This window comes from Saccopteryx leptura, chromosome 1 (genome assembly GCF_036850995.1).
Source record: "Saccopteryx leptura isolate mSacLep1 chromosome 1, mSacLep1_pri_phased_curated, whole genome shotgun sequence".
In the NCBI taxonomy this organism is placed as follows: domain Eukaryota; kingdom Metazoa; phylum Chordata; class Mammalia; order Chiroptera; family Emballonuridae; genus Saccopteryx; species Saccopteryx leptura.
Window position 1 is genome coordinate 296342806 of NC_089503.1, and position 12621 is coordinate 296355426.

At 39.7% G+C, this 12621-nt stretch overlaps 1 protein-coding gene across 2 annotated transcripts; it reads right to left on the minus strand.

Moving 5' to 3' along the window:
• Window positions 1-266: 266 nt before the first annotated feature.
• Window positions 267-12297, minus strand: SPIC (Spi-C transcription factor). Of its 2 annotated transcripts, XM_066361216.1 has the most exons (7): window positions 12227-12297; window positions 10879-10904; window positions 10224-10317; window positions 9705-9770; window positions 8467-8579; window positions 5637-5745; window positions 267-990 (listed from the first exon to the last, which is right to left on the minus strand). In XM_066361216.1, exons 2-7 carry the CDS (start codon window positions 10879-10881, stop codon window positions 563-565), a joined length of 813 nt encoding a protein of 270 aa, XP_066217313.1. In that variant the 5' UTR covers window positions 10882-10904; window positions 12227-12297; the 3' UTR covers window positions 267-562. The 2 variants fall into 2 exon arrangements, with proteins under 2 accessions (XP_066217313.1, XP_066217314.1); XM_066361217.1 differs by lacking the exon at window positions 9705-9770.
• Window positions 12298-12621: the final 324 nt, after the last annotated feature.

Sequence of the window (12621 nt, forward strand, 5' to 3'; positions counted from 1 at the left end):
GTTCAGTATTGCCAATGAAGATTGTAAAGCCATTAAATGTATTTTAGCATGAAATAAACAATCATTGCAATCACTTTTTGTTTTGTTGTTAAAGCCATCAGATATCTTTTAGTGCTTTCTTTGTTTGTTTGGTATGGCAGAAAAATGTTTTAAATGAATAAATAAAACAAATCCTCTTTACTGGTATTGTTAATCTAGAAAAAAGTATTACAGAGACAACAGTGAGAGCAAGGACATTTACTCTATGCTTTCAAATGGGACTTGATCATTTTAACATTGTTCACTGGCAGAATGTTACTAGACCAAGCTACTATAAATGATATGCTATTTAACTTAAAAATAGCAACAATGAAGTGTTTTTCCTCTTCAGCATTGTTTCAAGAGAAAAATCTTGACATTTTTGTAGAGATTCTTTTTAATTTAATTTTTATTGAATTTCTTGGGGTGACATTGGGTAATAAAATTATATAGGTTTCAGGTGTACAATTCTATAGCACATCATCTGTATATTGTATTGTATGATCAGGGATTTCTAATGTCAGGAAATCATAATATGTAATAATTAGCAATCAGGGTAGCTTCGCTCATGGTAATTGGCATATGTATAATTACAATTTGCATTCCAATTACTTAAACTTAGATATCTTTGATCAGGTTGCATACACTGTGAGTAGAAGATCTCTTTTTCCAAGAAATAAGTTGGACAGAGTCTTTGGAGAATGGCCTCACTGAATTGGTAGGTTAGTTTTCTCCGAATTTTGGTGATTTCCCCAGTTCTTCCATAATTCCTCAGTGCTCGGGCCATTTTCTGGTAGGTCATGGTCTTTCGGTTGCCTTTTCTTTTCCCCCAAAGCTGGGCAAGTTTTTCTTTGTTTTTTGATACAAACTGAAAGATGCCTTTGGTTCTATCTACCCACTGAATACAAGACACCATATCAGGATTACACAGGGACTCGTGAAGGTATTCAAACAGTCGGAGCTTCTTCCTGCCTAAAATGAAGAAAACAATGTCATACTCCACTCATTATATCAAGGCACATCCTCAGGAAGGGTTTGTTGAGTGACTACAGTGTGAAAAGCAGCACTAGGGCTGATTTTTCTCCTACTCACCCCCCTGGTGTGAATTTATGACATCATTTTTATGGGATTTGCAGTCAAGGGTCTGTTTGACCTATCAAGTTTCTTTTTCTTTTTTATATCCTTTTTTTTTTTTTTTTACAAGGACAGAGAGAGAGAGTCAGAGAAGGATAGACAGGAACAGACAGACAGGAACGGAGAGAGATGAGAAGCATCAATCATCAATTTTTCATTTCGAGACCTTAGTTGTTCTCATTGATTGCTTTCTCATATGTGCCTTGACCACGGGCCTTCAGCAAATTGAGTAACCCCTTGCTCGAGCCAGCAACCTTGGGTCCAAGCTGGTGAGCTTTTGCTCAAACCAGGTGAACCCACGGTCAAGCTGGCGACCTCGGGGTCTTGAACCTGGGTCCTTCTGCATCCCAGTGTCCTTCTGTATCCCAGTCCGATGCTCTATCCACTGCACCACCGCCTGGTCAGGCACCTATCAAGTTTCAACTGGACCTTTCTGTACTGGAGAAGTGGCCAAAAATTATGTACCAGCCTTCAATGAAAAAGGGAAGCCTGGAGCCTTTTAACCTGAGTCTCTCATTTGTCATGCAGTCCTTCTTTAGAGTTAAATCTTAATCAGCGGTTTTATGCCATGTTAAACTTTCTACAGATCAACACAACTGAGCAAAATGGATGGCAAAGTTTAAATGTATTTATTTTTAGAGAAGGGGGGAGGGGGGGAGGAGCAGGAAGCATCAACTCCCATATGTGCCTTGACTGGGCAAGCCCAGGGTTTTGAACCAGTGACTTCAGTGTTCCAGGTTGACGCTTTATCCACTGCGCCACCACAGGTCAGGCTGTACGGCAAAGATAGTGGCTTTAAAGAGAAGCCTCAAAAGCCATTTGAAGGTCTTTATTCAAAGGAAGTAAGGATTTTTAATCCATTGAAATGTAAAACACTATGCAAATCTAAGTAAAATCAATACAAATTCTTAGATAAAAATGACAACCTTGGGTCTCCATAATTTCTTGAAAAATAAAGTATAGAGCCCTGGCTAAGTAACTCAGCTGGTTAGAGTGTCATCTCAATACACCAAGTTTGTGGGTAGAATCCCTGGTCAGGGCACATACAGGAATCAACCAATGAATGCATAAATATAAATAAGTGGAACAACAAACCAATGTTTCTCTTTCTCTCTTTCTTTAAAATCAACAAATTTTTAAAAATTAAAAAAGAAAAAAAAACGAAGTATAAAAAAATTATAGTGGAAAATGCCAAAATGTTTTCAGGGCATTTTTGCATTGTTTATGAGCAATAACAATGAGCACTGTGATATTTTTCATTGCTGTTATATAAAATGACACTGCCAGACTTTTTACTGCTTTAAGAACACAGCTCTTTGTATTTCAGAATAACTAAGCGGAGCGTTGGGAAGATTTGTTGTGGTTTTTGTTTGTTTGATTGCATTTCTTTAGCAAAACAGAGAACAAAGGTGACAGCCATTTTGTGACTTCTGAATTGGCCCGTCAATGCCATGCCTCACCGGATCTGTCAGGAGCTAAAAAAAAAAAAATCTATGGCCAAATTCCATTTTCCCCTTGAGAAAGTAGAATAGTGGATTCCCAAACTGCTTTAAATAGCCTCTGGGGAGTATTATTCTTGCATCAGTCATTATTCATCCAAAAACCTCAAAGGTTTTTATGAAGATTATCTTTTGCATTGTATTATCTTGAGTTTTTGAATTGAGAAATGAAAGGGACTTACCAAAAACATCATAAATTAAAATTCCAACCTTAAACAAACTCTGCCTCTCATCCTGTGGTCAGTCAATTATAATGGCTCCTCATCCTTCTCTTTTAAAATGTTTACATTTTTATTTTTTAAAACATAAAAGTCTTATATTCTCACGGTGAGTGATTAAAACAGAAGAATAAAGTGAAAGAAAAAGTTCCAGTCTACACTACATATTTCTAGAAAGTGTTTTTCTTATTTTTTATATATACACATACATGTAAATCCTTTAAAAATTACAAGTAGTATCATACTATTTTTCACTTTTTGTTTTAGTAAATGATGTATTAATAAATTAAATCATAGAACAACACAAAGATTAGCTATAGGTAGAAGAAATACCAAACTTCTGACAAGGGTTACTTCTGGGGAACAGCATGAGAAGAGAGAAGAAACACTTCTACTTACGCTTTACATAGATTTGAATCATTTGAATTTTTACAAAGTGAATATTATTACCTTTGAATTTTGGAATTAAAAAAAGTAAATGTATTTTAAAGGTTTTTTTCCTGTATCAATATATAAGGTATGCCTTCAAGCCTTTGAGTAGCTATATATGTTCTACATTATACATGCACTTTTTCCCCCAAAAATGAATTCACAAATTATTATTTCATTCTGTTATAAATGTATTTCTATTTCAGGTCAAAGATGAGGCTTTCAAAACAGAGAATTGTGAATGATTTGTCTCCTACTAGCAAAACTTCACAACAAAAAACATCAATGAAAAGATAAAGGCGCCCTGGCCGGTTGGCTCAGTGGTAGAGCGTCGGCCTGGCGTGCAAGGGGTCCCGGGTTCGATTCCTGGCCAGGGCACACAGGAGAAGCGCCCATCTGATTCTCCACCACCCCCCCTTCCTCTCTGTCTCTCTCTTCCCCTCCCGCAGCCAAGGCTCCATTGGAGCAAAGATGGCTCCTTGGCCTCTGCCCCAGGTGCTAGAGTGGCTCTGGTCGTGGCAGAGCGACTCCCCGGAGTGGCAGAGCATCGCCCCCTGGGGGGCAGAGCGTCGCCCCTGGTGGGCGTGCGGGGTGGATCCCGGTCGGGCGCATGCGGGAGTCTGTCTGACTGTCTCTCCCCGTTTCCAGCTTCAGAAAAATACAAAAAAAAAAAAAAAAAAAAAAAGAAAAGAAAAGATAAAGGCTTGCCTGACCAGGCGGTGGCGCAGTGGATAGAGCATCAGACTGGGATGCAGAGGACCCAGGTTCGAGACCCCGAGGTCGCCAGCTTGAGTGCAGGCTCATGTGGTTAGAGCAAAGCTCCCTAGCTTGGACCCAGGGTCTCTGGCTCAAGCAAGGGGTTACTCACTCTGCTGTAACCCCATGATCAAGGCACATATGAGAAAGCAATCAATGAACAACTAAGGTGTCTCAACAACAAAAAAAACCTAATGATTGATGCTTCTCATCTCTCTGCGTTCCTGTCTGTCTGTCCCTATTTATCCCTCTCTCTGACTTTCTCTGTCTCTATAAAAAAATTTTTTTTTAAAGATAAAGGCTTTACACCTTGAAGTGAGTTATAGTTGATTAGCTATTTTAAAAAAATGGGTGTAAAGCTAAACAGAGGTAGAAGTGTTACTCTCCTTATATTAAACTACTACCACAGTTCAATATTTAATACCAATATTCCATGAAACAATTTTATTATTTCTGTGATTTTTTAAAATACACTATTCCTCATTAAATTAGAATATTACTGCATATTTAGAATTTTATAATTGTAGGATATGGTATACCATTTTTATAGGAACAAAACTAGTTTTTCTAAAAATATTCACTTAAAATAATTCTAAGTAACTACTATTAAGTATCATTTTAAAAACTGCATCGTAAAATTGAGATGCATCTTACGTACGTGTATACCTTACATACCCACAAATACAGTAGGGGAGTTCCCATTTTTACTCTCACCAACAACATTGTGAGGAACATCCTAATACAAATATGTGTATATATGCATATACACATATCTATGGTATTTTGAGAAACTATTCGCAGTGCCAGGCTATGAGTATAATGTTTTACATAGGTTTTCTCATTAAATTTTTACAGCAACCTTACAATGTCTGTACAATTATTATTTGTTTTTTGAATAAGGATCCTCCTGTGGTACAGAGGGTTAAGTGACTTGCTCAGGCTCACACAATTAAACCAGAGCTCACACACTCAACCACTGAGTTACATAGTCCCTAACAGTCAAAAGATACGAACACTTAAAATTTTTATAGGTGCTGTCAAACTGCCTTACAAAACTTTGGAACAATTTACACTTTCTCCAGTAGTGTGTGTGAATGTGTATGGCTCACATCTTAGCCATCAAAGGCTACTTTTGCCCCTCTGCTTGATGAGATCATCATCATCTTAATTTATGCAATCAAGGCTTCAAATTTATAATATCAAATTATTATTGAACTGTTTCTTTGAAGAAAACTTCATTTAAAAAGGTGATTTCTATCCTAAGGGCTTCACAATTGGAATAAGATTGCTAAAATAACTTGTGAAAAACTTCCCTCTTTCATATCTAAAATAGAATATATACACATTTTTTATTGTGCTAAGTGGACAATTTGCAGCTTCAAATCTCTAAGAAGCAACAGGGAAGGTTCACCCAAGATGAATGGCTTGGAGTGGTTCAGTCTGTCTGACTTTAATTATGCTCAATTGTCATTAAACAATGTTTTGCAAATACAAGTCCAAACTCAGATATGAAATCCCCCAAAGCTGCTTTGAGGGACACTTGTTTTTTTTAACCTGAACGATTAGTGATGGGTTCACGTACCTCTTCCTCCCTTTTGCTGGAGAACTGGAGGTTGTACCAGCTGGTTTTCAGGGATGTTCTGCAGAGGTTGATGAATATTTCCTTCAAAACAGAGGTCCGGAGCACTGTTCTATACAAACAGTACAGGAGGATGTTAAACGGGACTTTCCATGTAGCCCCCAGTTAGTGGCTAAAGTTAAAAGCTGGGGGCAAAAAAGAGTGCTAAACATCTTTTAAATTCTATAAAACACTTCCCTCAATGGCAGCCAGATATCTCCTAGAGCAGAGCTAGAATATGTGAAGAGGACCTAGGAAAAGAGGGTAGCCCTGGCCGGTTGGCTCAGTGGTGGAGCGTCGGCCTAGTGTGCAGAAGTCCCAGGTTCGATTCCTGGCCAGGGCACACAGGAGAAGCACCCATCTGCTTCTCCACCCCTCCCCCTCTCCTTCCTCTCTGTCTCTCTCTTCCCCTCCCGCAGCCAAGGCTCCACTGGAGCAAAGATGGCCCGGGTGCTGAGGATGGCTCCTTGGCTTCTGCCCCAGGTGCTAGAGTGGCTCTGGTCTCGACAGAGCAATGCCCCGGAGGGGCAGAGCATCGCCCCCTGGTGGGCAGAGCATCGCCCCCTGGTGGGCGTGCCGGGTGGATCCTGGTTGGGTGCATGCGGGAGTCTGTCTGTCTATCCCCGTTTCCAGCTCCAGAAAAAATACAAAAAAATAAAAATAAAATAAAATAAAAGAGGGTAAAATTTGGGTTTGTGAGGACTTCCATATTTGCTTCCTCCTATAAGAAAAGACAGAGTATGTTTTCTCTCCTTCCACCTAAAAATACCCGATGAGAAAGAAAGAGCTAAAAGTATCAGCAAAAAAGGAAGATGGTTTGCATTCCTGCTTTGGATGGCCATCCAGGCAAGAGAGGGTAGAGGAGAAAGATGGCAGCCACAGGAGGGGAGAGCCAAGAGAAGGGATGAAAGGAAGCAGCCTGAGCTCTTGCCATCACCTCGGACAAGGATACGAGGGTGTCCGTGGGTTATTTATACTCGATAGAAGGGGCTGGACTGGAGTTATTTACCACATCATGTACAGGAGGGCTGCCCAACAGACACAGACGTCCCAACCGCAAGAGGCACAGTGCTGTGTGTATGCCAAGGTGTGGGAACTTGAGTGGAATGAAGGTTGCCAGATTTAGTCAATAGATATATTGGGTTCCCTGTTTTTTTACCTGCCCTAAGTGGAGACAGCAGAGCTTAAGCTGGAACCAAAAATATTCTCTTCATAGAAATGTCTCATGGACAGGCCATGACAGACCCATGTACAAGGTCAGGAAAAGGACTTTTTACATTGCATGGTTGCAGTGGACTGAAGAAAAAAAAATCATTTTGTAGTTACACCCCACCACAGTAAGACTGCTTTAATAAAAGAACACGAGGCCTTAGCTGGTTGCCTCAGTGGTAGAGCATCGACTTGAAATGTGGAAGTCCCAGGTTCGATTCCCGGCCAGGGCACACAGGAGAAGTGCCCATCTGCTTCTCCATCCTTCTCCCCCTTTTTTCTCTCTGTCTCTCTCTTCCCTTCCTGCAGCCAATGCTCCATTGGAGCAAAGTTGGCCCGGGCACTGAGGATAGCTCCATGGCCTCCTCCTCAGGTGCTAGAATGGTTCTGGTTGCAACAGAGCAATGCCCCAGAGGGGCAGAGAATCACCCCCTGGTGGGCTGCCAGGTGGATGCAAGAGTCTGTCTCTCTGCCTCCCCGCTTCTCACTTCAGAAAAATACAAAACAAACAAACAGAAAACCCCCACATGAATGGAGAGATAGATGGCAGGAACACTTCCTTTTGCAGGAGGCTGCTGAAATATCAATTAATTGGTTCAGTACTGGTAGTTAGCTCTGAGCTGGGGGGAGGCGTGCAGTGTGGTAGAATAAAACAGGTTAAGGCCCTAGCTGGTTGGCTCAGTGGTAGAGCATCAGCCTGGCGTGCGGGAGTCCCGGGTTCCATCCCCAGCCAGAGCACACAGGAGAAGCGCCCATCTGCTTCTCCACCCCTCCCCCTCTCCTTCCTCTCTGTCTCTCTCTTCCCTTCCTGCAGCCAAGGCTCTATGGGAGCAAAGATAGCCCGGGCGCTGGGGATGGCTCCATGGCCTCTGTCTCAGGCGCTAGAATGGCTCTGGTTGTAACAGAGCGATGCCCCAGATGGGCAGAGCATCGCCCCTTGGTGGGCGTGCCAGGTAGATCCCGGTTGGGCATATGCGGGAGTCTGTCTGACTGCCTCCCGTTTCCAACTTAAGAAAAATACAAAAAATAAAAAAATAAAAAAACAACAGGTTAATACAAAATCACAGGTAAAGCCAATGCAGGGGATGTTTGTGCCTTTGTCCTCTGGCTTTTAGGGAACTATTATAACATTTTTGCAATTTTCCGGGTGGACTAAAGAGAAGCAGTGATTTTAGAATCTTAAAAACGCCTCCTTTTTTATGGAAGTCATTCAAACCTGCCTGCAGCTCAGTGAAGAGCAAGGACAAGGGGCAGTTTCCTGCTTGTCAGCATTGCCTATCATCACCCGCATTGACTGTCAAAATCAGCGCTGATGGTGACCATGAGTAAGCATTTTTCAGTCAGTGCTCTCTTTAAGCTCGGTGTCAGTGGGCATGCGCCAACTGCCAAGGGGAAGGCTCCTGCAAATGATATATCTGCCTGTAATGGGGGGGGGGGGGGGGTGTCTCCCAGCCGGGTACTCACTATCACTGTTCTCCAGTTATAGACAGGCTCCTCTGGCTTCTGCAAGGGGAAGGCTTCTGCAAATGATAAATCTGCCCTGCCTGTAATGGGGGGTGGGGGGGTCTTCCAGCCGAGTACTCACTATCACTGTTCTCCAGTTATAGACAGGCTCCTCTGGCGGCAGCACTCCATAGCAGCCAGAATTTCCTCTGACATGAGGACAGTGGTTGATGAAAGTCAAGTAGTTTTTGTAATCTGATTTAAACAACAAAGAAAGAGACTGAAAAAGTTAAAGTTTACATTTCTTTGTGTGTGGGTATGCTCATCCGTTGCTCCCACCCGTGCTCGTGCTCTTTTATCAGTTTGCGTTTCCCTGCGTTGTTCATTGCATTGCGCTAGTGTTACAGAGGCTCTTTCACACAGTCCATTGCTCCCACTAGAGCAGTGGTCCCCAACCCCGGGCCGTGGACCGGTACTGGTCCGTGGGCCATTGGTACTGGTCCGCAGAGAAAGAATAAATAACTTACATTATTTCCGTTTTACTTATATTTAAGTCTAAACAATGTTTTATTTTTAAAAAAATGACCAGATTCCCTCTGTTACATTCGTCTAAGACTCACTCTTGACTCTTGTCTTGGTCACGTAATACATTTATCCGTCCCACCCTAAAGGCCAGCCTGTGAAAATATTTTCTGACGTTAAACCGGTCCGTGGCCCAAAAAAGGTTGGGGACCACTGCACTAGAGTGTATACCCCCTACAGGTCGAGATCCCATGATTCTTTTTATCTTGGAACTTCCCACCATACCCTGTGTAAACTCAAATATCTGCCCTCATCTAGATTATACTCGTATAGTCTATGACAGGGGTCCCCAAACTTTTTACACAGGGGGCCAGTTCACTGTCCCTCAGACTGTTGGAGGGCCAGACTATAAAAAAAATATGAACAAATCCCTGTGCACATTGCACATATCTTATTTTAAAGTAAAAAAACAAAATGGGAGCAAATACAATATTTAAAATAAAGAACGAGTAAATTTAAATCAACAAACTGACCAGTATTTCAATGGGACCTATGCTCCTCTCACTGACCACCAATGAAAGAGGTGCCCCTTCTGGAAGTGCGGTGGGGCCGGATAAATGGCCTCAGGGGGCCGCATGCGGCCCGCGGGCCGTAGTTTGGGGACCCCTGGTCTATGAGATAATGGGTAAAGAAGACTAGAATACTTATTTTTCCAAACAGAATATATAATATGTTGGCCCTGGCTAGGTAACTCAGTTGGTAAGAGTGTCATCCCCATACACTAAGGTTGAAAGTTCCATCTCCAGTCAGGGCATATATAAGAATGAACCAATGAATGCAAAAATAAGTGGAACAAACCAATGCTTCTGACTCTCTCTTTTTCTTCCTTTCTCTCTCTCTTCCTTCCTCTCTCTTTCTTTCTCTCTAAAATAAATAAAGAAAGAAAACTGTCTTTGCCCAGCACTTTAAAGCCCTTTATGCTATCATATTATTTATATATATATTATATTATGTAGATATATATAAAGTATATATGATTGGTGGAATAAGATTAATTAGACTAATTGAAAAACCCTTTCTGAACAGTAAAAATTATTTTTCTATTAAATAAATATTATGTCAACCACTTATGCTTAACAGTAAATAATTCTATGTCTTAGGATTTCTGTGTGGGATGTCATTCTCTAGATTCTCTGCATTTTTATATGTACGACTTTATTTAGGCTATGTAACCCTGGGTGCATTTTGCCTTTGTTAGAATTAATTCTGGATGCGTTGAGTAAAAATGATCTTCTCTGTTCTAACTCTTATTTTTATATATGTTTGTTACCAGCAAACCATGTTATGCAGCAGCAGAAGAAGAGACTGGCATTTTACCTGGGGAGTACTGAAGATCTCCAGTCGAATGTTGCCTCAGTACCTCAAAAGCATCTTCGAACGCCTGGCCCAGCTTATCTTGTTCAACACAAGCCTGTTAGAACAATGGCAGAACTCTGGAGTTGTGAAATTCCCAACTGAACTTAATTTGGCTTATATAAAACAGGGTCTTTCAACACTGCTGACATTTTAGGTTGGCAAAGTCTGTGGTGGGGGGCTGTCCTGGACATTGTAGGATGTTTAGCATCATCCCTGGTCTCTAACCACTAACTAGATGCCCATAGCACTCTAACAGTTGTGATAACCAAAAACCTCTCCAATATATTCATATACCCTGGGGGACAAAAATCAACCCTGGTTGAGACCCATTGCTCTATAAATAGAGATCAGTATTCATTCTATAACATAGTATTTAACTCTGTAAAATTTTAGCAAGGAGTTGTATAGCTGGAGGCTGATTTGGAAAAAGGATCAAGGAATTATCTTTAATCAAACAGAATCTGAATTGTTACTTAAAAAGGAAATGCTCTTAATTTCAAAAGCGTGTCTCTAAGACTTCACATAGAACTGTTTTACAAACCGTTTCACTTTTATTAATCTGTATATTTTATTTTCAGAGTGGAGGATGAATAAAGATTTTTAAGTGACAACTTACCATACTTCATTAGTAAATTGGCAGTTCTGAAAAAGATTAATATTTAAAATGAATCTCCAAGTTAAAATATCTTACTTGAAATATTTTCTAAAAATGTCTTCTATAAACCAAAAGTACCACCTATTTAATCCTATACTTCTCACAAAAATTAGGGGGTATTTCAAAATGAACATGAAGCTATAAAATATCCCCTAATTTTTATGAGCAGTATATTTAATGAGTACAGATTTTCTATGATTTTTTTTGCTTTTCAATCAATCACAAAATTTCTTAAATTTAAAAAAGCTAAATAGAGTTAATTACCTAAGTTGCTTAATTTATAAGAGTATGGAAATAAGAATATATGTAAATATTTCAAAGAAATTTAAAAGTATTTCAAAATTCTGAAAAATTAAAATTCTTGTTACCTTAGCATAGATATTTATTTATAACTAATTTTTTTTTAATTCTGATGTAATATAGCCTTCAGAGAATCGGTAAAAGACATGTTTTTTCTCTCATGCAACGTAGACTTACATTATGAATAAAATATACGTGCTTTTTGAGACCCATCCATGGAATTTCTAAAATCCTGAGTTAAGAACTCTGGTCTACAATTTTATATTATCTAATCCTGTATGTAATTTAGATTTTGTTTTCTTAATCCTGTATGTAATTTAGATTTTGTTTTAAAAAACAGTTATCACACAGTCCCCCATTAAATATGTAATTCCAAGTTCTATAAAACTACACATACACACACAAAAGTAAATAAATCCACATAACAAGAAAGAGCATGTGGTGAAGCCAACATTGTTTATCATTGCATTTAGCACACCACACAACTGTTCATGTCAGTCAAAAAGAATATTTTTTAAAAAGCCATATAAAAGGTAGCTATGTGAGGTGATGGATGTGTTAACTAACCTTATTGTGGTAATTATTTCCTAATATGTGCTAATGTCAAATCCCCATGTTGTACATCTTAAATTTACACACTTTACTAAATGTCAAGTATACCTCGCCAAACTGGGGAAAATGCATTTTAAAAAAGCATTGTCAGTGACTTTAAATTAAATATGCCGCGACTCATAAGTGCCAAAGCAAAATGCACCATTGTCGTTTTTTGAATTAATTACTTAAATGAAGCTATTCTTTTTTACTACAATACACCCCACGAAATGATCATAACTCTTAAAAGTAGCAGACTCAAAAGGAAGAAAAAAGTTTGAGAACGTATTGATCACTCAACTGCTTAATATTTCTTGTGTTGAAACAGGTAGCCAATGAAAAACGCTCATTAGGCCAAAGGAGAACATTAATAACAGTTTTTACAAGGTATTTTGAAAAGCATAAGCTGAACACTTACCAGGGAGACACTTCAACCCTTTACAAAGATGTCTCATTAAGATCAGAATTGTTAAGACAGAACTGTCAAGAACTCACTGGCAGAGTTGCATTAAATAGCTGTTTTTAAGGAAGTGCTACAAAAGGGGATTTTTTTTAAAAGATACAGTGCCTTCATAATTTCTATTTCATGATACAGCCAGTAGACAACAGGGGCTATTATTTTGAAGAGGCAGAATAGTTTGTATCTTATGGGCCAAAACCATTAGAACAAACCCCATGAAACCCCCACTCAGCTTAAGTTTCAGCCCCGCCTGCCCATACAGCCCCGTTGGAAACCTCTGACTTGTACAATGCTTGCCCATCCTTTTTTTTTTTTTTTTTCATATTATTCCTATTACTTTTCCCTTGATCCTG